General features: G+C 46.0%; 1 protein-coding gene across 6 annotated transcripts in view; it reads right to left on the bottom strand.

Moving 5' to 3' along the window:
* Nucleotides 1-26946, bottom strand: part of MYH11 (myosin heavy chain 11) — a 123287-nt gene that overhangs the window by 36715 nt on the left and 59626 nt on the right. For 4 of the 6 annotated variants that reach the window (XM_073792269.1, XM_073792272.1, XM_073792271.1 and 1 more), the window contains exons 5-14: nt 26270-26372; nt 24630-24650; nt 22062-22154; nt 18857-18920; nt 16865-16963; nt 13518-13661; nt 5436-5531; nt 3274-3392; nt 1536-1688; nt 434-607 (exon numbers count right to left, since the gene is read on the bottom strand). In XM_073792269.1, the coding sequence (XP_073648370.1) occupies nt 434-607; nt 1536-1688; nt 3274-3392; nt 5436-5531; nt 13518-13661; nt 16865-16963; nt 18857-18920; nt 22062-22154; nt 24630-24650; nt 26270-26372 (1066 nt within the window). The remainder of the gene's footprint in view (nt 1-433; nt 608-1535; nt 1689-3273; nt 3393-5435; nt 5532-13517; nt 13662-16864; nt 16964-18856; nt 18921-22061; nt 22155-24629; nt 24651-26269; nt 26373-26946) is intronic. The other 2 variants (XM_033840759.2, XM_033840760.2) reach the window with 1 other exon arrangement.

Raw genomic sequence — 26946 nt, 5'->3', positions numbered from 1 at the left:
TCTTTTGTTTGGTTTCATTATCCACTCTTCCAGGAGGGCAGGGACTGCATCCATCTCATTCATTGTTACATCCCCAGCCCCTAAAGAGAGGGCCCAGCACATAGTAGGTGCTCAGTAAATGGTCATTCAATAATTATTTCTTGTGTACCTTTGGGATGGGTCAGTGAAAAAAACCAAGATTCTTGACTTTGGGAATGAATGACTGGGAGAGATGGGAAGGGGAGGGATGGGCGTGGTGGGGAGGGGAGGAGAGGGGAGGAATAAAAAAAGAAATACCGCTGATATGAAAATGTGAGTCAAGGGACAATGTGACTTAGTTCACAAAGATTCAGTGTACAGGCTTTTGGGACTCAGTGATGGGGGAAGCCGTGCCCCATGGAGAGTGTGCAGGGTCCGCGTGCCGGCTGCGTGCGAGTGTGAGGTGGGACCTTACCGGCCTCTCGATGAGCTCAATGCATGGCTGCAGGTCCAGTCCGAAGTCGATGAAGTTCCATTCGATGCCCTCGCGCTGGTACTCCTCCTGCTCCAGGACGAACATGGTGTGGTTGAAGAGCTGCTGCAGCTTCTCGTTGGTGTAGTTGATGCACAGCTGCTCGAACGAGTTCACCTGAGCACATGACACCAGGGGAGGCCCCGTGAGCATCACGGTACAAGTCAGAGGACTTGGGGCCCTGGAGAAGCTCCGTGCTGGAGAAAGCCCCACGCCGGACACACCTTCCACAAGCCTGCTGTGCCATTTCAGCACCCAGAGAGGTCTCAGGCCCCAATGAAGGCTGCCCAGGGTTCATGAGGGCTGGCAAAAGTTACTTATTCTCATGTCACATGGTTTTACGGACACACGTGGTTTTAAGGATGCTTATCTCCATCTGCACAATGATTTATGGATAGAATAACCGTGTAAGGTATTTCATCACCCCATTTTGCAGATGTGGAAACTGAGGCTCAGAGAGGGAGTAATTCCATAGTAGATATGTTCTGGAATATCTGTCAATCTCAACATCTTCCCTTTCACTGAGAATTTCCCTCCAACCCATGGGAGTGGGATCCAGGAGGCATGTTACATTCCATGAAGTACTGAAAGACCTGAAAAACAGTGCTTGGCTCTGAGGTGACATGTGGCCCAACTCAGGTAGGAGTCAATGAGACTCAATTCCAAGACTTTGGGTGGAACTGTTGGAAAGAATTGGAACTGGTTGGAACTGAGAGGCAGTCTGGAGCGGTGGCAGCCATCTTGCCACCATGAGGGGAGAGCCTGCTTGAGAATAGAGCCAAGGTGGAGGATGGCGGAGAGAGGGAGATGGCAGGAGTTCAGGTCCTGCCTGTTGGATCCAGCTGTACCTCTGGCCTCAGTTTCAGAAACCAATACAATCCCCATTGGATTTCTGTCTCTTACACCCTTAAGGATTTAACCTTAACTAGACAGTCTCCCACCCTATAGTAGCCACCTGCCTTTCTCCAAAATAGTGATTTCTCCAAGTGGAAGCTAATTTCCAGAGAACCGAGACCATGTCTGTCATGAGCCTGCCAAGCTGTACCTCAAAGATCTCAAATCCAGCGATGTCCAGGATCCCCAGGAACGAAGCCCCTTGCCGGTGAGTCTTGTCCAGGGCTTTGTTCACGCGGGAGAGTATCCAGCGGAAAAGGCGCTCATAAGTGGCCTTGGCCAGAGCCTCTATTGCAAAGTCTGCCTACAGGGGGGCGAGAGGACGTGGTTACTCCCAATGGGCTGTGTTTTCACATGGGCCTGGCTGGTGGCCCTGGATTTTTATTTTCCCTCTACCTATAATCAGTCCTTAAAAAATAAACAAAGAAAAGGAAACTATACCATCTCTACAACCAGCAATGAGGGACGGAGTGGTCAGACCTAGGAATGACAATGTGAATAATAATCACTTCCTGTCAGAGGGACCTGGAACAAAGTGGAGTCTGCTCCATCCCAGTGATCATTTAGAGGCGGTCAGTCCTGCCTCTAGAAAGGGTATACAGTCTTTTCCAAAACTTAGTTCAGACCTCGTACCTTCAATTAAGAGCTCAAGATGAGGTCAGGAGTGAGGAACTCTGCTGTTCTTATGCAGTCAGTGTTGTATCTTCAAAACCTGACATAGGACTTTGATTATTCTAGTATTGGATAGATGAGGGATACAAAGATGGATGGGTGGATGGATGGATGTGAAACCAAGTCCCCCTAAAACCGAGTTCCTCTGCCAAGTTTATGATTAATCTCTCTATCCAAAATTTTAGTCCCTTTCTCGTACTGTACCTGTTCCACTCAGGATTGGAGCGGGGATGGGGGCCAAAACTGAGCAGGACCCTGTGGGGCCTTGACAGGTACAAAAGCCCCTCCATGTCCCCTGTTTCTTGTTTGTAGAAAAAGGGCTCCTAAGCCTTCCCTGATTTCCAAAGAGCAGATTCAAGGAGTTACTCATTAGGGAAGTGAGGGAATGCAGAAACAAAGGAAAAGCTGTCAAGAAACAATAGTGCAGGGATAAAACAGAGTCCTAGTTCCTCCTCAAGGGATACACATAACAATCTGAATGGGATACAGTCTTTGAGTTGTTCTGCAGGAACTAAGACTCCTACCCAGGTGGAGGATGGTGACTACATACACAAGTGCATAGAACCCAGACTGGTCGGAAGCAGAAGGTCGATGATTAAGATTCCTGGAACACCACCCTGTTACCTCACCACAAACCAATCTGAAGAAAGTCATGCCCCCTGCAACACTGACCCCAAATGTTGCCTTTAAAAGCCCTTCCCTGGGCTTCCCTGGTGGCGCAGTGGTTAAGAGTCCGCCTGCTGATGCAGGGGACACAGGTTCGTGCCCCGGTCCAGGAAGATCCCACATGCCGCGGAGCAGCTGGGCCCGTGAGCCATGGCCGCTGAGCCTGTGCGTCCGGAGCCTGTGCTCCGCAATGGGAGAGGCCACAACAGTGAGAGGCCCGCGTACCGCAGAAAGAAAAAAAACAAAAACAATAAAAGCCCTTCCCTGACAGCCACCAGGGAGTTTAGGTCTTTTGAGCATGAGCCACCCATTCTCCTCATTGGGCACCTGCAATAAACTCTGTACTTTCCTTCACCACAACTCAGTGTCAGCAAATTGGCTTTGCTGTGTGGCTGGTGAGTGGACCCAAGTTTTGTTAGGTAACAGATGAATGGATGGATGGACAGATGGATGGGTGGATGGATGGATGGATGGCTAGAGGGCTGGACGGATGGAAGATTCTGCAGGAATAAATGACAAGTGCAGGAATAAATGGCAAAGGCATCATTTACCTGTTCTTTTGTCTGAGCTTTCTGTACCACATCCCGCCCGACTTTGATACGTGGGGTCAGGATGGATCTGGTGAAATCCGTCACATTAATTCCCATGAGGTGGCAAACTTTCTGAGCAGCTGGATGGAGAAAAGAAGCATATTAAGTGTATCACAAAAGTGCAGGCTTGGAAAGAAGGCACATAACATGGGAGATTTGTGATCTGTGGATACCTTGGTTTTTCCTTGGTGAGATGGAGCATGATAGTGAACATAGCATGAAAGAGTCCTAAAAACTGCTGTCATTCGTGACCTCACCCCCAGTGTTTGGCTACAAGAGGCAATGATGGGGCTGCGTTGGAGGTGGGCCCCAATTGGGGGCTTAGGGTCAGAACTAGGTTCAAATCCTTGCTCCTTTCCCACTTCCTAGCCATGTGATTTTGGAAAATCTACTTAGCTTCCCAGGCTCTTGCTTACAAAAAGGATCAGCTATCTGGTACCTTGTTAGGTTGTCAATGGGATTAAATGAGGTAGGTATGAACATGATATATAGTTAAATTCAATAAGCATTTGTTCCACCATTCCAAGATATATGTTGCAGCGTATGTAGTGGAAAAAATATTGGAAACAATTTAAATGTCTATTCATAAGGGAGCAAACAAATATATCACAGTATTTTTATAAGATGGAATACCAAATAGCAGTTAAAGCAATGACCTGGCTTTTTCTTTCTCTCTAGACCAGTGGTTCTCAGCTGGGAATGATTTTGCTCCCATGGGACATTGGCAATATCTGGAGACATTTTTGGTTGTCACACTAGGGGATGCTACTGTTAGGAAACCCTGATCTAGACAGTTGTGAGTACAGAGTAAAAAAAAAAAGTTGCAGAATGATGCCTACAGAGTGACATCATTCATGTAAATTAAAAACACACTCACAAAGAAACACTGTATACTGTTCAGATACATGTGTGTGAAATTATAAACATAAAACCAGAAGGGTATGTGGTACAGTACAACTGTGGTTGCCAGGAGGTTCAGGGACTCAGTTGGGAGAATAAGAGATGTCAGTCTTCTCTATACTGTGTTTTGCTTCATTCTAAAGACAAAGATGTATTTGAAAATATTCACAAATGTCAATTCTGAATGGTGAACATGTGGGTTCTTGCTGTATTCATGTAGTTCTGCATAAAAACTTTTTCTCCAAAAAAAAAAAGTCCACTAGCTGCTTCCTTAACGTGAAGACTAGTGATACACGATAGTTTGGATGTGTGAGGTGGACGGTAAATAGTGTAGTTTTAGGATTTTTCACCATCTCTTTTTAAGGGTGCTCTTTTGGTTTCTCTTTCCCTGAGGGTCTCTCCTCAGAGCGAGGATTCCTTTAACTTGCTATATCTGGGCGTGTAACACATAAGAAACAACTGGCAGTCAAACTGGGAGCTTGGAAAAGCAACCCAATATACAGCCTGAGACGGCGATGTGAGGCCACAGGTGAGCACGTTGGGAACTTATGTCATCCTTTTACATCAGCCGCCAACAAGCATGGTGGTAGCCAGGCCATCTTTTCAAAACACGAAACACTGCTTATTTGCAGGTAGGGCTGTCAAGATTTAGGAAAAATATATAGGAAGCCCAGTGAAACTTGAATTTCAGATAAACAATGAACACTTTTTAGTATAATTATGTCCCCAATATTGCCTAGAACATACTTACTATCAAAAGTGTTTATCTGAAATTCAAATTTCACTGGGCATCCTTTATTTTATCCAACAATCCCAACTGCAGGGAAACGTGAGGTCTGTCTCCCCAACAAGACCATATATGCCATAAGAAATGGGGTGGTCCCTGTCTCATTTCCTGCTGTATCCCAGTGCCCGGCATATAGCAGGTGCTCAAAAATATTTGTTTAATAAAACAAATGAGTGTGGGGTTTTTAGAAGAGGCACTCCCTAAGGATCCTGTCTGATCCAAAACTTAGTTTTTCCCCCCACTCTCTGACTCAAGAACTTTCCACGTAGGATCTTAAGCAGTGAAAAGTTTGAAAAAAGAGAGAATTAAGTGATAATAATCTAGTCTAGTTCTTGTTAAGGCCCCAGATAACCTCATCCAGAAAAATAACCAAAGACAATGTGACCTTCCCTTCCATCACCAAAGTCATCAGTTATTATGAAAAAGCGGCAAGCACCTGTGTTATCCGGCATGGACGCCTGGTCTGTGTTTCTTTCCTTCTTGAAGACAATATTCCCAAGTTGCAGGACGGATGACACCACCTTCAATATGGCTGAAGTGAGGAGAGAAGTACAGATAAGACACAAATGCCAATACCAAGGTCTGGAGTCTAAAGGTCATTGAAGACCCAGAGCCAGCCTACATCTTTCCCCTAAAAAGACTCAGTTCTGAGCTTTTAGGAGAAAGCCAAAGCACCCCAATTCCCTGCTAAGAGGGGAGAAAACCTGGCTGGGAGGAGCAGAATATTTTTGGATGGTTGCTAAAAACCGTTGGGAGGAGCAGAATATTTTTGGATGGTTGCTAAAAACCGTGCCCTACAGTGGAATACTATGCAGCAGGGGATGGCAATCTATAGCCAGTGGACCAAATCCGGCCCAATGCCTGCCATTGTAAATAAAGTTTTATTGGAACCCAGCCACACTCATTCACTTACATATTGTCTATAGCGGTTTGCATGCTTAATGGCAGAGTTCAACCGTTGCCATGGAGATCGTATGGCCCACCAAGGCTAAAATACTTACCCTCTGGCCCTTTACAGAAAATGTTTGTCAACCTCTTCTATACAGCAAGGAGACTGAATGATTTATGACTACAAACAACAAGATTGCTGTATTATCTCACAAATACTAATGCTGAACAAAGGACTCCAAATGTAAACAAGAACATATCATATAAGTCCCATTTATAGAACATTCAAGAACGGGCAAAACTATGCTGTTAGAAGTTAGCATGGTGGTCATCCTTGACTGGGGGACGCTACAAGATGGAGCTTCATGGGGTCTGGTGGTATTCATGTTCTCTTAGTTATAACAGGTACTAGTTACACAGGTGTGTTCAGACACATAGGAAGGGATGGAAGATGGATGGATGGAAGATGAATTGATGGATGGATGAAAGGAAGGAAACCGGATGATAGATGGATCAATGAATGGATAGATAATAGATGGATCAATCAATGGATTGATGAATAGATAGATGGAGGAAGATGGATAGATGGATGGATGGATGGATGGATGGATGGATGGATGGATGGATGGATGGATGGATGGTTGGTTGGTTGGATGGATAGAGGGAGGATTGATTAATGCAGATGCGTGGCTTTAGATTAACTCAGGTGCAAATCGCCCAGGATTTCCAAGAAGAAATCACTGTGTTCCAAGAACAAAACCTAGAGATTCCAGCCTCCTCCGGTTCCTTAGGCCAAACGAGTGGTGACCACCTTTTACAACAGCTGTCCTCACACCTGGCCCAGCTCAGGAGGAGAAAGGCCTAGATCAGCCACCCATATGCTCCCATTCACCACTGCAAAAATCCACACCCAAAAGATGAACAGAGCTTCTGCTGATAGGGCACAGCTGAGGCAGTTTCTTTACTACCATCTATGAAAGGGGGTCAGTAAACTGTCAAGACCAATACTCACAGTTCTTAAACTGCAGGTCTAAATTAGGATTGCTGGAATGCCCGCAGAGCCTGGGTAAGCAGTGAATTTCGGCACTCAACCTGGGCACTAGTGAAATTTTGGCCCAGATAATTTGTTGTGGGGATATCCTATCATCATTATAGGCTATTTAGCCACATCCCTGGTCTCTAACCACTAGATGTCAGTAGTGCTACCCTCTCCCAAGTTGGGACAACCAAAAATGTCTCCAGACATTGCCAAGTATCCCCCGGGGGCCGACTCACCCCTAGCTGAGAACCACTGGTCTAAATGAGCAAGGCAGATTGATGGGGACTGTGGGGACTCACGGGGGCCACAACCCTGCATGAAAGGGGAGAGTTGCTACTCCAATCATGGCTGCGGGGGAGGCAAGCCCAGAGCTGCCAGGCTTCTGATTTTTCCAAAGATGATGGAAACCCAGATTTTTATGTGAAATCTACCCAGGTTTAAAATTGACAACTTTAATGGCTGTGGAGGCCAATCTCTCTTGAGGGCTCAGGCACTGCTGGTTTGCACTTTGTGGTATAGATAGCACTGTCACAGAAATAACAAAAGAATTGTCACCACTCCCAGGTCACAAGAGCTGGTGGACAGCAAAGTGGAGAGGGCTGCCCAGATAGCAAGGGTGCCAAGGGCTGGCAGTCTGGGGCAGTGGTTGAAAGCATGCACTCTAGTGTTAGGAAGTCCAGCCTCACCTTGCTGAGCCTTAGTTTCCCCATCTGCAAAATGGAGAGGGTAACAGCAGTACCTGCTTCATAACGTTTATATCAGGAGAGATGCTGCAAACCAGGGGCCTGGCCCAGTAGGTGCTAAATAGAAGTAGCCACCTGTAGTGGGTTGACTGGTGGCCGCCCAAAGACATGACCATCCAGAACCTGTGAATGCGACCTTATTTGGAAAACAGATCCCTGCAGATGCAATTAAATGAGATCTGGTGGGCCCTAAATCCAATGACAAGTGACCTGATGACAGAGAGAAGAGAAGATGCACAGGGCAGAAGGAAACGTAAAGAAGGAGGCAGGTTGTAGTGATGCGTCTACAAGCCAAGGACTGCCGGCAGCCACAGAAGCCGGGAGAGGGGCCTGGGATGGATTTTCCCTCAGAGCCCCCAGAAGAAACCAACCCTGCCCACACCTTGGTTTCAGACTTCTGGCCTCCAGAACCATGAGAGAATAAATTCCTGTTGTTTTAAGCCACCAAGTTTGTGGTAATTTGTTACAGCAGCCTCAGGAAACTAATACGCCACCCTTATTACTGAGGAACAGGAAATAGGCTTTCCCAACATGTGGCAGACGTACCACATGTACACAGGGTGGATGATTATAGGTGGTATGTGAAACTTTTAAAACATTTCAATAGTTAGGTACTTATTCTAATTTATTTCAAATTGTATAACCAGGACACATACTTAGTGATTGTACGGAACTGTTGTTTAGGACAAAGCCCAGAGTGGATGGGGCTATAGAAATCCACCCTAGGCATAAAAATATTCAAACAATGATGATACAGATGAAACCCAGAAGCGGCATCAATTGTGAATGACTGACACCTGGAAATGGACCTAGACAGTCCCTGGGAGGATCTGAGGACAATGCTGGAGTTAGCTGCCGGGGGTTCGCATCTTGGCCATGTTGGTAGCAGCTGTGTGACTTCAAGTCAGGTATTAGCTTCTCTGGGCCCATTTCACCATCTGAAGGCCCATAAAACCACCTGCTTCATAGGGTTGTCATGAGGATTAAATGCATAGCACCTAAACCCAGGCAGTGCTCAATAAACAGTAGTTGCTATGATGTCACAATGATTATGATGGTCTTACACTGTTCCTAGCTCCCTGTGCAATCTAGGGCAAGTAATTCTCCCTTGCTGAAGTCCAGGAACCAGAGGAGACTGGTCACCTGGAACCTCATGCAGCTCCAGGGGTCAGGCCTGACACTACCGTCAGCTCCCCATTTTCCTTTGGCTTCTTTGGGGAGGGTTGGGAGTAGCCCTAGATTTATAATCAAGGTTGGTATACACACTGGTCTAAGTCCGTGTCCCATGGGTGTCAGTCATTTGTACACCCTCATCCTAATGCTTGTTCTACAGGCATACCATCTGTTCTACTATTTACTTAACATTTTTCTTTACATTCACTTCTCTTTCCTATGATTCACTTAAGTAGAAAACTTTATCTTAAGTGAAAAATCAGCTTCCCTTGCCATAAATAGATGACACCTATAAAAATAAATACAGGAAAGATAAACCATACTATCAAATGCTAGCAAGAGGCTAGGGCCTGCCCAAGGTGCTGGGCCTGGGGTCTACTCTCCAGGGTTAAAAGGGTGATTAGCAAGTGTCAGGGAGGGGCTGAAGACCTAGTAGGTGCCAAACTGCTCCTCTCTTTGAAAGTCATCAGAAGAACTGAAAGGGACTAGAGAAGAGACCACCATCTCATGGTGGGCTTCTGTATCACTTATCACCCAGCAAAGCGAGTCCACATTGTAGAACATTCTGGGCCCCTTTTAACCTTGGTTTCCATACCTTGGTTCTGACACAGATTTTTTTTTTTAAGTTTAAAGGACAAAACCCACCTTCCCACAGACAAAAACAGAGCACAGTGAATCATAAAGTGGGGCTTGGGATTCATGAGACCTGAGTGAGTCCCAGCTCCAACAGTGTGTCCTTGGGTAATTTCCTTTACTTCTCTGTACCTCAGTTTCCTCACCTGCAAATTGAGGTAATAATGGCCACCCCTTAGGGTTGTTTTGACATTAAGTAATGCATATAAAGCATTTAGCACATTGCTTTGTTCCCTGATGTCTTCACTTTAAATATATTAGAAGCATTTCCACGTAAGGCAATGTCTTTCTAAGACCATTTAAAAGGTCCCGTTGCTTTCTTTCATAAGGTCAACAAATAATTAAATAAGCCTTCAATCAATCAATATTTTGGTTTGTTCCAGTTTTTTAGTATTTAAATAAAACTGAACATTCTGGTACATTCTTTTAAAAAGGGGATTTAGCACTCTTAGAGGAAAACATAGGAAGAACACTCTTTGACATAAATCACAGCAAGATATTTTTTGGTCCACCTCCTAGAGTAATGGAAATAAAAACAAAAATAAACAAATGGGACCTAATGAAACTTAAAAGCTCTTGCACAGCAAAGGAAACCATAAACAAGACGATAAGACAACCCTCAGAATGGGAGAAAATATTTGCAAACGAATCAACGGACAAAGGATTAATCTCCAAAATATATAAACAGCTCATGCAGCTCAATATTAAAGAACAAACAACCCAATCCAAAAATGGGCAGAAGACCTATATAGACATTTCTCCAAAGAAGATATACAGATTGCCAACAAACACATGAAAGGATGCTCAACATCACTAACCATTAGAGAAATGCAAATCAAAACTACAATGAGGTATCACTTCACACCAGTTAGAATGGGCATCATCAGAAAATCTACAAACAACAAATGCTGAAGAGGGTGTGGAGGAAAGAAAATCCTCTTGCACTGTTGGTGGGAATGTGAATTGATACAGCCACTATGGAGAACAGTATGGAGTTTCCTTAAAAAACTAAAAATAGAATTACCATATGATCCAGCAATCCCACTACTGGGCATATATCCAGAGAAAACCGTAATTCAAAAAGACACATGCACCCCAATGTTCATTGCAGCACTATTTACAATAGCCAGGTCATGGAAGCAACCTAAATGCCCATCGACAGACGAATGGATAAAGAAGTTGTGGTACATATATACAATGGAATATTACTCAGCCATAAAAAGGAATGAAATTGGGTCATTTGTTGAGACGTGGATGGATCTAGAGGCTGTCATACAGAGTGAAGTAAGTCAGAAAGAGAAAAACAAATATCATATATTAACGCATGTGTGTGGAACCTAGAAAAATGGTACAGATGAACCAGTTTGCAGGGCAGAAGTTGAGACACAGATGTAAAGACAAATGTATGGATACCAAGGGGGGGAAGCTGCGGTGGGGTGGGGATGGTGGTATGATGAATTGGGCGGTTGGGATTGACATATATACACTGATGTGTATAAAATTGATGACTAATAAGAACTTGCTGTATAAAAAAATAAATTAAATTAAATTTAAAAAAAAAGGAAATATAACCCTGACATTTAAGACCTTTCATTGTGGGACAAAAAAGGTCACCTACAAACTTGTGTTTCTCATTACAGTGGATCTGAAATTCTTATGCCATTGCTTTCCCATGGAGCGTTGTACTTAAAGTCACAATTATGTAAATGATATTTCTGCTACTTGTTACAGTCTCTGGACTTCTGAGTGTAATTTGTATCTCTTTTCAGGTACCTGTCATGATGTCGCTATCTGTTTATTTGTGTATATGGCCCTTTCCACCCCATTAATTTCCTTTTTTTTAAGATTTTTTTTTGATGTGGACCATTTTTAAAGTCTTTAAAAGTCTGAATTTGTTACAATATTTATTCTGTTTTATGCCTTGATTTTTTGGCCACGAGGCATGTGGGATCTTAGCTCCCCGACCAGGGATCGAACCCTCGCCCCCTTCACTGGAAGGCGAAGTCCCAATCACTGGACCACCAGGGAAGTCCCGAAAAAAAAAGGGGGAGGGTATTTAGCAAATATCTGGCCTACAGCAAGTACTTAATCATCAGTTGTATTTTCTTTTTTTAAAGCAAAGATTAGAAGTAAAAACTGACTCATGTTCCAAATAAAATGAATCATTCTTGGAGAACTGATGTCATTAAGGAAGGGATGCTGTAAGCACTGGATTCTGAAGTAGGATCCTAGCCAAAATCCACAAACACCACCCATTTGTTATCTCATTCATGGAGTCTTCTTTTTTCTGGGCCCCAAGTTATCTCTGAAGGAGCTGCCCTTCCTTATAAGTTTCATTTTTGCAACTGTAGCCATTATTCTGGGGCTCCAAAGGGGTGTGGGTGTGGGAAGAAAGCGAAAATTTCCACAATCTTGTCCTGGTGTTCCCAAAAGAGATTAACCTTGAGTACTGAGGCATATCTAACCCAGAAGAAAAAGTGTTTCTTGCACAGTATGGAAACCAGAAATATCTCTATGAGCTTTCCTATTCTCAGGACGAAATGTGTTTCTTGGTCATTGGTTGATGATATTGATCAATATTGGTCCATCACCAGAACTGCCTTTCCAGGAAGAACCCAAGTACACCGACTGCCTCAATTACTCACCCTCCCCTCCACCTACATGTTCTCAATGAGGCCAACAACCTCTCTACCTCCAGCTCCAAGAATGGAATCGAGACCATAACAAAGAGACATAACAGAGCTTTCAACAACCCTGGCTCATTGTGAGTAGCTCAGGAATATGCATGTCAACCTAGGCAATATGACTCCATTCAGGGGTGCAGGCAGGGAATCCACTCTGCTCATTTCTGCTGGACATAAAACCAATGGATGTAAGGGCTGGAGCCACAGCAGCCATTTTGTTGCCAAGAAACTACTTCCTACTTAAAGACAATGTTGTTGAGAGACCAAGTTCTAAAGACATTCTTTGAGTCCCTAGAATTTGCTGTTCCTGAAACCACTATCCCTGAATTTTTCAGCTCTATGAGTGAATCATTTTCCTTTTTGCTTAAGCCAATTTGGTCACTTGTAACCAAAAGAGCCATAACTCATGCAGCCACCTTTCTAAAACACCAATAAACCACCTAAAGTAATATTAATTTTTCTCCTTCTCCTTTTTTTTTTGAGGGAGTGGGGAATTCAGAGAGCAGAAATCTGTCCTGACCAGAGAAAAGTCCCTAACTAATTCCAGTGGTACTGAGGCAGGAAAGACAGGGCCGGGCCCAAGGACAGCCTCCTCATGTATAGGCATTAGGCAGAAGGCAAAGCCACCTTCTTGTTTTGCATTTAACGAGGCCATGATGCATGGAGGAATGGTATCCAACACAGAAATTTTGTAACATCTGAACAAGAAACTGACCAATAAAACTGTAGAGCATGCAAATAAAAATGCACAGGTTGCTGATGACCCTATAAGACTTTTCACCCGTGGCGCTTGACTAGTGAAGGAAAATGTAAGGGAAAACATCTCTTAGAGCACAGGTACAGTGGTTTCAGCAGAAAAATGCACAAGACTGGGGGCTGATGCAACCTGGTGTAATCCAGGCCACACCTCAACCTTCCCCCTCAATGAACATTCCACCCCTAATCAAAAACACCCACCCATTCAAAGGGCTAAAAATAAGATAAAAGGGGGATCAACAACCCTGCGGGGCACCCCTCACTCACGAGGATGCCCACACTCTTCTTTAAGTATGTAATTTTCACTTCTGCACTAAATAAACTTCTTTGTTCTCTTGCTACTCAGCCTCAGTATGTGTGTGTGCACGTGTGTGTCTGTGTGTGTGTGTGTGTGTGTGTGTGTGTGTGTGTGTGTGTGTGTGTGTGTGTGTATGTCGGTGTGTGTTTATTTTTTTCCTTAGTGCCTTGTGTTCCTTGCCCAAACTCTTTTGGACGAGTTGAACAAGAGCCTGGACTTCTGGTAAAGCTTTCCTGGTATCAGTATCGAGAGCAGGAACCTCACTCTCCTCACCAGCACCCCGCCTCGAGGTGGGAAGACTTACACAGCTGCTCCTCTTCATTGAAGCCCATGATCCCCATGGCCTCCAAGGTTTCTTGGAACATCTCATCGTCCTGGGCTGCCGGGATGGGCACAAATCCATTGGAGAGGAATGTGTAGTTGTTGAAGCCCTCCAAAAGCAAGTCATCTAGAAGGAGAGGAAGACGGGGTGGTGGTCAGGAAGGCACACTTCTATTTTGAACAGGAGACAGGAACCTGGTAAAGGGTCTGGCCCATCATAATTTCTTTCCCTTTCCCAAGACTTGGACAGTTTAAACCTTCCTTCTGTTTCATCGCATAGAAGCCATCATCCACCTCATACAGTGGTGCAGGTTGTGCACTGCCCCAGAGTGCCTGGCAGCTGAAATCCATTGTTGGCTCCACTTGCTAAGCCATGACCCCTGACAGAACATTGCATCTACCCAGAGGAAGAGACACCTTTATCTCAGTTGCCCAAAAGTACCCTGCCTTCAGAAACAAAGCTCTGAAAAGCTAGATTAATCTTTATCCATCCATCTATTAAACTTTTATCAAAATCACACATACACATGGATTTTTAAAATCAATGACTGAACTATTGATATGATGCTCGTACTAAGAGCCTGAGAAATGAAACTTGCAGCTTCTAGTCAACACTGATCAAACAGAATTTAATGTGAACTTGACGAGCATCCCGAGGGAGGAAAAAGGCACCCTCGTTTTACAACCTTCATCAGCATTTGTCCCTGAATCACCCCACTTTTTCCTTCTTTAATAATCAAATAATTCTTTAGCTGTATATGATTTTACCACATATGTGGACATCTAATATCTAATTAACACTGTGATTTTTGTTCTATATATGTTGTGTAATAGTTGATTTTGTCCTATCTTCACCAAACACGTTAAGCTTAATAAATATATTTATGAGAAAAAATTAATTACTATCTAAAGGTTTATAATAAAAATACCAATTGCTTGTCCCATCTTTTCTCCCGCTCCTACCTTACCCTACAATAACTGCTTTTATCTCTTTTAACTGTTTTTTTCTGGTAGTTATCATTATCTCTCTATGTAATAGGCTTACTATATATTACTTTTATATATCATATTAATGGCTATTTCTGGATATGTCAAAATTAGATATTATCCATTGACTTCCTGCTATGGTGGAAAAAAGCTTTGGTGCTCTTACAATTGCTCTTACCATTTAGCCTCCCTCTTCTCAAACTATTTCTAGCTGAATCAGTAGATAAGGCTTATGTTAGGGATTGGCAAATCTGGTCTGCTGGTTATCTTTGTAAATAAAGTTTTTTTTAAATTTAATTTTTTTTAACACAGCAGGCTCTTTTTACTTTGAATTTTATTTTATTTATATTTTTAAATAGCAGGTTCTTTTTTTTGAATTTTATTTTTATTTTTTTATACAGCAGGTTCTTATTTGTAAAAAAAAGTTTTATTGAAACACAGCTGCTCCCATCTCCTTGTCTATTTTCTATGGCTGCTTTCATGCTACAATAGCAGCCAGAGTTGAGTAGTTGCAAGAAAAACCAAATCAAAAATGATCCCCAAAGCCTAAGATATGGACTATCTGGCCCTTTAGTAAAAACATTTGTCAACTCCTTGTTTATGACATCTATCAAATATTATTCTCTGAAAAGTCATACTCTGTAGTTACATTCCTTTGTTGTTATTCATCCCTTTCTCTCCCAAATTTATAATTCCTTCTTTTTTTCTTATACTATTTGCTTTTATGACACTGTCCAATATATCAAGTGTCCTCTTCCAGATCAATCTTTAATTAGGCTGGATTTGATTATACTTTTGGAGGGAATTCAGCAAGATGCTCTTCTTTTTAAACAAAGGGTTTTCCTGGGTCAAGTCACTAGGAAGCTACTTGATAAAGCTGAGGTTAAGTTGACCCGAGACACCAATTAAGCCTTTGGATTAACTGAAATGCCTGATTAAAGTCACAAGGATTTGAGTCTTTGCCAAGATTTCATTATCCAGACCATGGATACATGTGGAAATATTTGACTCCCCCTAAAAGCCTAACCTCTTCCCAGATCTATCATCAAGCATACAAGTGGTTCCTAGGGATCTCAGTTGTTGCTTTTATCCTCTCTTGATTTCTGGGAGACTGGAGGCAGAGCACAAAACTGGAACCCAGGTTACCAAACAACAAAATTGTTGACTTTGGTGCCAAAGAGGTGGAAGAAAAATATAAACGCTTCCCTCTGGGCCACGCCATCGTGTCTGCACTATATCTGCTAATTTAACTATGTGCCACTAACATCCATTCCGCCTCCCCTCTTTTATCCAAAATTGCTCCAGATGCCAAGCAACAAGATTAAATAAGGAACGCTGCTCCCCCTAGTGGTGGAACATTGCAATACACCTCATCACAGCAAAGGTACCAGCCCACACATCCTTTTGGTAATTTTCTAAGCAAAATAACTAACCCCGGGTCACAAAACTGATGGGAAGCAAAATTTGTACTGTTCTCCTAAAATTTAGGACTTAAACTTATTACTAGAATGTAGACCATACTATGTACTTGTATTGACTGGTATACTCCTTTACTCAGCTGTGATTTATATATTCTTTGCAGTTAGTAGATTAACTCTTCTACACGCCTAGAATGTATAATTTCCTATTGGAGTCTGGTATACAGTATATAGTTTTTATGTGAAAAATATTTTCCTTACAACAGAGGGCAGCAAACTACAGCACATTCCTGTTTTTGTAAATAAAATTCTATTGCATAGCTTTGCCCATTGGTTTAGGCATTGCCTATGGCTGCTTCTGCATTACAACATCAGAGCTGAGTAGTTGTGACAAAAACCGTGTGGCCTACAGAACCTAAGAGATTTACTATCTGGTTCCTTACAGAAAAATATAGGTGACCCCTGCCCTACAAAAAGGTCAATTCAAAGTTATTTTCAAAACAGGAATAATGAAAAGTGCTTGGTTCCACTGCCCTTCCAAATTCCTTATACAATCAGAATGCCTCTTAAATACCTGCAACTTTTGTAAACGTGCAAATATGGCAATTGTCTTTCTCCCTTCCTGGAAGGCACAGATTGTGTCTATTTGGACTTGATGTCGTCCAGTCTAACTGGGCTTGATTAATGAATTATTTAATGCCTAACTGAAATGGACATCTACTATGTCACATAGTAGGTGCTCAGTAAATGAGAATGACTGAACAGAAGCCACACTCACTCACACAAAGGAGATGCTGCCCAGAGATGTGTAGCTCTTTCCCTGGCAGGATCTCAGACTCTGTGTTAACGGCTGATCGATTAACCCTGGATCATGATGAAAGGGAGGGCTGAGATCTCCCAACACACGTCCTTGCTCATCACTTACTTCTCATCTTCTCCTTGGCTCCAGCAATCAGATAGTAAAAGATGTGGAACGTCCTCTCGTCTCTGGCTTGGCGAATCGCCCGTGACTTTTCTAGCAGATCTGGTTTGGGAGGAGTTAAGAATCCCAGGGATACCACGTGTACCTCTTGTGGGAACATGACCTTCCTCCCCAATCCTTGTCACACCAGCTGCTGGAGGGGAAATCTCCAGGACCCGGGAGAGGTTCCCTGGAGTGTTCTGAAGAGTCTGATTGCTGGGGCAGAGTCAAGCCATCCACGCCTGGTCCACATGAGTTGACCTTCCAGTTCTGGCTCACAGATCCAAAAGAGACCACTGGGTGCTGCTGGCAGGCCCCAGTGCCGGGGAGAAGTGAGGGGAACAGAGTGGGGGAAAAAAAGCATAAAAAGACAGGAGTCAAAGGACTCCAGGATGAAAGACTTACGGGAGGGGCATGAAATGAGATGTTTCCCCAGCAGCCGTCACCAACTCCTCTTCTGCAGAGTGAGCTGTCTTTAGATATTACAGAGTAAAAATAATTACGCCCTCTATGATTCGTTAATCCCTGTGCTAAATGTTTGACGTGCATTTTCTCATTTACACCTCACAAACTATCCTAGAAGCTAAGTGCGAATATTATTTGCATTTTCAATATAGGGAAACTGAGGCCCAGGGAAGCTCGGGGAAGGCTCAATTTCCCAGGAGCACAGAGCTAGGAAGTGACAACGCCAAGTGTCTGCGGTAGCCAAAACCACCCCAGACAAGGGGCTGGGCTTCGAGAGCTGGGTACCAGTTCTGGCTGGCTGAGTGACCGTGACCCAGCTGCCTAGCTGTCTAGCCTCAGGAGACTGTAAACATGACCCACTAATCAATCTAAGGAGAGCTGTTCTGCCATGGGGGGAGGGGATGGTAGGGAGGCACATGGGTGGTTGGGCTCTTGTACCAGGTGGATTTCCCCATGTAAGAACCAGGCTCTACTTGACTATGACAAAATCTGCAAAACCCTAACCACTGAAGAATGAATGATCACTTCTCTGTGCTCCCAAATCCATTGGATTAGACTGTGTCCCCCACCCCCGCTCTGTCATGTCAGGTCATGTAGACTAATTTCTCCTCCCAACGCCTCTTATTATACAGGGTCACAAACTCTCATCTGCAATTCCCAAATCCAGAAACTTCTGAAAACCAGAACTCAGCTGGTGGCCATACCCGTTCTGAGCCCACACGAGGCTATTTATGGTCTCCTTATCCCCCCGTAGGAGAATATGGGTGTCTTTGGCTGTATCTCATTTAATCCCTGCCCAGCTCTGGGAGGTGGGGATGGGGCCTAGTCAGTTGACCCCAGCCACGCCCTGAGCCCCCTCTGGGGTGCTAAGGAGCACAGGTGGCACTGGTGGGCTGGTGGGATTCTGATTCCTTAGATTTACAGAAACAGCTTCCTGCTTGCTTTGCCAGAAGCAGGCTGTTCCTCTGGGAAAGTCCTGTTTCCATTGATGTCCTGTCTGTGGGCTGAAGCCGCCCTGTTCCTAAGAAGGACAAGGGATCCGGGTTTAGCCTTGGACCCTGGCTCGAAAAGGATGAAGCGAAGTTCTCACGATAGCCGATGCTCAACCAGCCCTTATTCTGTCACGGTTCTAAGAGCTTTACATGAATGAATTCACTTGATTCTCACGACACCTCTATGAGGCAGGTATTATTATCATCGCCATTTCACTGACGAGGCACAGAGAGGTTGAGTAACTAGCCCAAGGTCGCTCAGCTAGGGAGAGGTCCACTCAGAATCAAACACAGGCTGCTTGAGGTCCCCAAACCTGGGGACCACCACACTACAAGGCTTGCTGTTAGGGGAAAACAACCCCAGGGGAGATTCGCTCTGGATGGTACCCAAGCGCCTGGGGAGAGAGGGGTGGCTCTTGTGCCCCCCTCAGGCTCTGGGCAGGAGGTTGGTGGGACCAAGGGTGGGAGTCCCAGGTGGCCCAGGCTCAGCAAAGGATACATGTCTCAATGTTGGCTCCCACGATGTAACCCGTGACGTCGAAGTTGATGCGGATAAATTTACCCTGCCAACAGGAAAACACAGTTCATGGTGGGTTCCCCAGCCTCAGCCCCTCACCCTCATGCTGCAGGCAAGTGGGGAGAGAGGAGTCAGGGAGCATTCAAGGGAAAAAGAAGAAAACCAGAGACAGCTTCTTGCAAACACTCAAGAACCTCACAGGTCAGCATCTCCTGAGCTGGGAAGATCGAGGGCCTTATGGCGACAGAGGAACTTAGAAAACACTTTCTCAAATCAATTTCACTTGCTCTTGCAATGACCCTCAGCCCATCATAGCTCTCCCCATTTTAAAGGTGGGGAAACTGAGGCCAAGAAAGCTAGTGGGACCTGCCCAGTGTGGTAGTGCTCCTAAGAGGTAGAGGCATGAGTAGAAGGCACATTTGCCACACCCAGTGGCTGGAGGCCTCCCCCGCTGCCCCACTGCCCAGAAACACGCTGGGCCTCCATGATCAATCAAGCCCAAGTTCATCCAGCTGCGAATTAAACCGCTTCTTTGGGGCAGGTGAGCATGAACAGTGATGCCAGGGAGCCGCGCTATCTGAGCAGGCCCGGGCATAGGAGGCTCTGTAGGCAGGGCTGGGCCATGCCCCCAGCCCCGGGGCCCATCAGATCTCTCCACTTGGAAAAGATGCCAATCCACCTGCCTTCTGCCTCAGCCGAACCACAGAACCCAGGACAGCCAGGTCCCGCCTCTGGCAGCACCGGCCCTTTTCCTGCTTTCTTAACAGCTGACAAAGGATCGTATCCTTACCGCCCTCACCCACCCGTGATTACGTGGTGGGAGGCACCGTCCCCTAGGCTTGCTTGGGCCTCGACAAAACCCTCACTCTTTCTCCATCAGGAAGCGAGACAGACAGTAGAATGATTCAGGACAATGAACGCTATTGCAACCGTAACAGAGGAGCCTGCTGGTCCTGGAGCCATCTTGCCTTCCTCCCGAGAAGACCTGGGGCACCAGTGAGTGGGGACATGGCAGGGATTCACTTTGAATTTGCTCTCATTTACTGACATCCTAGGAACTGCACCGGGTTACAACGCACAAACGCAGTGTTTCTTGGTGCAGCCAACACAAACCCCACGGGGATTTTGGAAATCTGGGGGAGGGACTGGAATTGTTACATGACGGTGGCAGCTACTGCTCTTAGTGGACAGGGGCCAAGGATGCTGGGCATCCTGCAATGACCGAGAGAGTCCCAGACACCAAGCATTAGCCACCTACCCTATGACTTCCAAATGTCCCACCTGACACTCGCGGAGGTGAAAAACCTGTTTATAATTAGCTGAGCCTAGACCCTAATGGTGTTTTAGGTAAAAACACACAAAAAATGTTAATGTTGTTCTCATGTAGGAATGTCATATCCATGTAACTCGAGAGCAAATTGTTCTTTGGTTCAGAGCTTTCCAAAGAGTGTGTCATCATTCTGGAAAATCCCATCCCATGGCTTCAGTCCCCAAACGAACTCCCCCTTGTCTCAGCCTGCATTTGTAGCTGTCAAGGTCACAGTGATTCTGGATATAAATGCAAGTGTCTGACTAGCTCATTGTGTCTTCATATGTGGTCTGATATGCTGAAATGCACATTTTAATTATGAATTGTTTTATTTCTCCTTCATATTATAGCAAGGGCATTGTGCTATTTTTTTTTTTTAATCTGATGTGTGTAGTAGGTGATGTTATCTATGACTCTAATTTTTCAGGGAAGGAAAGGGAACACCGCATAATTACTTGTAATAAGAAGTGGGTCTTGGGGTTGACAAGGCTGGGGCCCATGCGTGTGAATATGCAGGACACAGAGATACCCACAGAGCAGCTCTACGTGGGCGGGGCAGAGGTTTCTACAAAGAGTTTTTCACAGGGTCCCATCTGGTGACTGACAGTTCAGAGGGGCACCCACAAATCAGCAGGGGCCTCCTCACTAGTGGAATTCAGATGCAGTCTTTCCTCCAAATTTCCTCATCAAAGTATCTTTCTGGGCTTCCTAGGTGGTGCAGTGGTTAAGAATCCATCTGCCAATGCAGGGGACACGGGTTCAAGCCCTAGTCTGGGAAGATCCCACATGCTGTGGAGCAAAACGAGGCCCATGTGCCACAACTACTGAGCCTGCACTCTAGAACCCGCAAGCCATAAATACTGAGCCCTTATGCCACAACTACTGAAGCCCGTGCGCCTAGAGCCCACGCTCCACAACAAGAAAAGCCACCGCAATGAGAAGCCCAAGCCCCGCAACAAAGATGAGCCCCTGCTCGCCTCAACTAGAGGAAGCCCACGCACAGCAACAAAACCCCAACACAGCCAAAAATAAATAAACAAAATAATTTTTTAAAAAAGCATCATTCCTCTTAAAAAAAAAAAGTATCTTTCTGACTCTCCTATGGAGTGGAGGCCCCCACTTCTTTTGTACAACAAGATAATTTTTGTGTAAGTGTCATCAACCACCTGTGTTCAGAGTTCTCCTTCCCCCATTAGGCTCAGGTGAGAAAGTGGGGGGGGGGGCCTTGGAACCTGGGAAAGCCTGTGTGGGAAGTCCTGCATCATTGACTATTGGCTCCCCAACTAGGCCACAAGCCTTGTGAAGCCTGGAACCATGTCTGAATTGTTTGCTGTCTAGTTCAGGGTCTGCTATACAGTAGGCGCTTAATGAAAATGAGCCAAACAGAGAGAGAGAGAGAGAGAGAGAATGGTGTGTGTAAAAATGCCTGCCAGAATGATTGTAGACAGTGGGTATATAATAAATGTTTATTGAAATTTGCATGTGCTTCGTACATAGTAGGTACTCAATGCATGTTTTGCTGAATAAATAAATGAGTATTGGGTGTAAGTGTCTAGCACTTACTAGGTGCTCAGTAAATATTTACTGAATGAATTATGAATGTCAAATTCTAACAGGGAGCCTAGCAAGCAGATGCTGAAAGAATATTTGTTGAATGAATAGTGAGTGAATGAATGAGGGAGTGAGTGGCTGGAGCACTTGCAGGGTGGTAAGGTCAAGACAGGACTGGAGATGCAGAGCAAAATGCTGTTGCAATGCACACCTCCATCCCTTCAGCCTCAGACGTCCCTGCACACACATACTCTGCATTCTCAGGCAGGAGGGGAAACCAGGGCACCCAAGCCTTTTCCAGAAAACCCATGTGGCTTTCCTACTTACAAATCGTGAGGAGTTGTCGTTCTTGACAGTTTTGGCATTGCCGAAAGCCTCCAGGATGGGGTTTGCTTGTAGAAGCTGCTTTTCCAGCTCACCCTAAAATTCATTCACATCTAGTTATTGGAGAAAGTGACGTAGACACTGACAGCTCTGCCATAGACAGATGTTGTCACAAAATTCTGCCCTTAACCCACGGGTTCTCTCCTATCCTATCACCTACCCATCTGAGACCCCCAATGCTAATGTCCAGATTTACTCAAGGATTTCAGAAGAGAAACAAATGTCTGAGCTCTCTTATAGCTGGGACATCTGTAAGGACATCACCTAGGAAGGCCACTTTTTCCTAGATAGGGCCTGCTCATCTATGTGACATCATTGCCACTGAGAACTGCCACACTGTACAACACCAGGATGTCATTTACATCATAGTGAATCCATGGAGTTGTGCAGTGCACAGCCTGCCCTGCTGTACACGACAGTCTTGCTGCTGCTTATGTTTGACAAGCAGCTTTCTTCAAGCTAAATCACTACAACCCTTCTTCTGATGGTTTTAGTGCCTCTTTTTATAGTTGCAATTTTTCCTTTCTCAGGACCAGTTTTCTGAAGTCTCCTATGGAAGACAAGTAAGGAATGCGCAAAACCCACCGGGAATACTTCAAACCGACTGCAGAACAAAGCTTCAAAGCAGGTTGCTTGAGCTCCATTCATCAGGTTAAATGCAGCTGAGACTGTACACAGCCCATCGGCCCCCTCTGAGGGGCTCTTGTGCACAAACGCGGTCACGTGATTAATTGTTGCAGGAAAGGGCCAACAAGGTAAATCATGCCAGGAAGCATCGAGCTGCTCTCTGCCTATCCCCACGACACGGCGGCTGCAGACTGGCTCAGCGGCTCTCCTACCCAGCTCCTCCTCCAGGCCGACCCTGGGAAGTACGGGTCCTGAGGGTTTTCTCCTGTTTTCTCTGCTGGTTCCCCTGTCCTCTTTTTCAGGGCAGTTGGGCTGGGCTAAAAAGAACCTGGGAAAGGTTCTAGAAGGGAAAAGGCAGCGCACAGCTTTCTTCCTGCTCCTCTATACACCAGGAGGGCATCATGGGTGGCTGTCCCTAAAGGAACAGAACAGGAAGCTACTAATTTACGTGTCTATTTATTCACATGCCCTCCTCCTTCACAGCTCTCAAAGAAGATAAAAGTGTCATCTCTGGGCTTCCCTGGTGGCGCAGTGGTTGAGTCCGCCTGCCGATGCAGGGGACACGGGTTTGTGTCCCGGTCCAGGAAGATCCCACATGCCGCGGAGCGGCTGGGCCCGTGAGCCATGGCCACTGAGCCTGCGCGTCTGGAGCCTGTGCTCCGCAACGGGAGAGGCCACAACAGTGAGAGGCCCGCGTACCGAAAAAAAAAAAAAAAAAAAAAAGTGTCATCTCTGTGAAAATCCCAGCCACAGTAGAATCCCCATAATTGGGACTTGTGGAAATTTACAATGAGAGCAAAGGGCTTTGCTTGACTAGCAGGAAGAAGACTAATGGGGTCACTTCTGTCAACACAAACTTGGGGTCCCAATATCCCCAGAAAAAAGTTCCCTTCCTAGAATGGGAGTTCCAGCTGCTGGGGCCAAAAGATCCTTCTCAGGAGAGCTCTGAACATGACGATCTGGTCCAAACCACTCATTTTACGGATGATGAGACAGTGGCCCAGAGAAGTTAAGTGACTTGGCCAAAGTCACACAGGAGCAGATCCTATATGAGAAGCCTGATTCTCCTTCTGATTCACCCATGACACTGCCGCCCAGGTCTAACTAAGATGGATTGAGCGTGATCCTAGCACACGCTAGGATCTCTTGATCTGAGGGTCTCTCCCAGGCTGGGACCCGTATGCCAGCCCCCAAGCTCTGAGTTAGAGATGAGTTTACACATGCAGAGGTTTGAGCAGGACCCGGTTGTGTGTCGCAATAGCTGGGGCCTTACCATGCCACCAAAGCTAGTGCCTCGTGAACACCAAGACTCCCGTTTCTGGAGCCCTGGGTCAAGCAACCGGCATGCAAAGACAGACACGCACTGCACACACATGCACAGGGACACACCAGTGCACAGGGGACAGGGCTCAGGGGAGATATTTAGGGATGATGGCAGGGAGTGGGGAGAGAGGCATGCCACAGCAGTGCCATTAACTGACTGTCAATCAAGCCAGGGAAGCTTTAGGGCCAGAAGGTCCTTCAAGGCTCAACCAGATGGAACAGACGTCTCCAGGGCCTTCCAGTCAGGGTTACCGGTGGCGGACACATTGGTGGGAAGGGTAATGAGATCCATTCTGAACTGGGGAAATCCATTCCCGGCTGGAGGTCAACCCTGGGAAGTCCAATGGGTCCTGCGGGTGGCAACGCGCCCCACGCCCCACACTGACATTGGACGCCCGCAGGACGGTGTTTCAGTGAGTCTGTAGGTTTGGGTTGTGAAACTCGGGGATCTAGCCCATTCTACCATCAGCTATGGGGCTCAGTGGGTGCGACAGGAGCATGCACATCTAAACACACTCCGTGCCTCCCGTACACACCAGGAAAACACTCCCAGTTACTCACGTAGGCAAAAGATGGGCCTTGCTGTGGTTGAACAATACAGTATAAAACAAATGTCAGTGTTATTTCCATCACACGTACATCAGGGTCTGGAGAATATACGATTTCAATCCCCCCCCGCTCAGACAGCCTGGATTCTCCAAGATTCTCCAACTAGGAAAGCAGCAACTTTTCTTGGATTCAATTTCCTTTCTGTTTTGCCGCTGTCTTTTCTAATTTCTTAGAGATTCAGACATTTCAAAGTTTTTTAATTGCTGGGGCCGAAGTGCAGTCTTTAAAACTGTATCTCATGAGATGCTGTCTGAGATGTGTTCTCACACACAGAGAAAAAGGTATCTGGCACATAGCAGCCGCTTGATAAAGATCAGTTACTATTATTAAGTACTACTATTACTTATCATCACTATTCTAGGAAAAGGAAAGGCGGTGGGAAGTGGTGTTTAACTGCCACGTGAACTTTGGCGCTATTTGTTCCCATACACGGTGCCAGAGACAGTGTGGGTTTCCTGCGTCTGTTTGAGGGAGGAAGGTTCCCCAGGCTACAACCAGAGCCCACCCAAGATCTCCGAGGGCCTCCAGACAAACTGGCCGCTGTGGCTGCTCCAGTGTTGCCTCTGAGCCCCAGAAGCAAGATCCAGAGTGGCAGGAACCAGTGACACCCCAAGCCTTCTTCAGGCCTCCGCTCTGCCGTTCCCCTGCCCCCACCCCAAACCTTCACACAGAGGCACTGGCAGGTCCTTCAAGCAGCCCCATTGCTTGTCGCCTCCTCTGGGACAGACGAGGCAGGGCTAAGACGGAGGAGGAAGAGAGGGATGGACCCAAGAAGGGATGATTCTAGAAACAGCCTCTTCTTTCCTTCTAAGGCCTTAATCAAACTGCATCACCACGGGTTGATCTGTATGATTATTTGATGACTGTCTCTCTTTCCCACGAGTCCAAAAGCTCAGTAGCTAGAATAACAGTGCCTCGCAGCCTCATCGCTGGACCCCATCCTGGCAGCGCCCGGCATACAGTAGATGCTCGGTCAAGGGCACTGGACCAAAGCCCATATGCTGAGTGACACCAATGTTCCCATCCCCTGGGGTTCCCATCTGAGGGACACATGGAGGAATGACAGGTGTCCCTCAACACTAGGGAATTTCCAGAGATTCAGTTCAGGCAGTATCTCCAGCAGGGGTGACCGTGCCCCCCAGAGGGCACCTGGCAATGTCCCTAGAGACATTCTTGGTTGCATAACTGAGGGCAGGGGTTGCTACCAGCCTCCGGTGGGGAGAGGCCAGGGATGCTGCTAAAACCCTCCGAGGCATAAGACAGCCCCACAATTACTCAGTCCAAAATGACTTTGGTGCCACGGTTGAGAAGCTTTGACGTCAATCAAGACTCCTCCTCTCATTTCACAGGACAGGACCCCTCAGGAGATGATCCTGGCTAAAGCGAGAAATCACCTAGACCCAAACGGGCCCACCCAGGAGGAAAAGCAGCCCTCTGGTGAGCTGTCTGGGGAGGGGCAGTGAAGCACAGCCCTGAGTCCTTACAACGCCAAGTCCTGGCCTTCTTAATGGTGCTGTCTCTCCCTCGGTCAGCCCACGAGCCTGGGGGCCCATCTGCTAAGTCGTGGCCACAGGGCAGGAACTACCACTCACCGTGATACTTGTGTCCTTCTTGCCCTTGTGGGAGGAGGCCACCACGGCCAGGTACTGGATGACTTTCTTGGTGTTTTCAGTTTTTCCAGCTCCAGACTCGCCTCTGAAAGATACGGGAAAAGTGACCCACCGGAAACAGCCCCACACAGGTGTTCTGTGGGTACTTTTCCACAGCTCCGTGCCATTTGCCAGATGGGGAAACTGAGGCTCCCAGAGGGGAGGAGACTTGCCCACCACTGGCAGAGAGCTGGGCTGGGTTTTCAAACCCCGCTCCATATCTCAATCCACTCCTCCCGAGAGGATGCAGGAAAGGATGTAGACGAAAAGAGTAAAAGAGAAAACTGAGTTTTCCTAACAAGGTCCAACCTTAGGTTTATTTGGAACTGTCTACTTTAAAAAATAAATACTTCGTTTTCTAGAGCAGTTTTAGGTTCACAGCAAAATTGAGCAGAGGTACAAAGGTCCTATATGCCCCTGTCCCTGCCCCTTGACATACACAGCCTCCTCAACCATCAACATCCCCCACCAGAGTGGTACCCTTGCAACGATCAATGAACCCACGCTGATGCATCATTATCACCCAAAGTCCGTAGTTTACATCAGGGTTCACTCTTGGTGTTGTACATTCTATGGGTTTTGACAGCTGTATAATGAAATGTATCCACTATTACAGTATC

This window comes from Tursiops truncatus, chromosome 15 (genome assembly GCF_011762595.2).
Source record: "Tursiops truncatus isolate mTurTru1 chromosome 15, mTurTru1.mat.Y, whole genome shotgun sequence".
Lineage (NCBI taxonomy): Eukaryota > Metazoa > Chordata > Mammalia > Artiodactyla > Delphinidae > Tursiops > Tursiops truncatus.
This window is presented reverse-complemented; position numbering and strand designations above follow the sequence as displayed.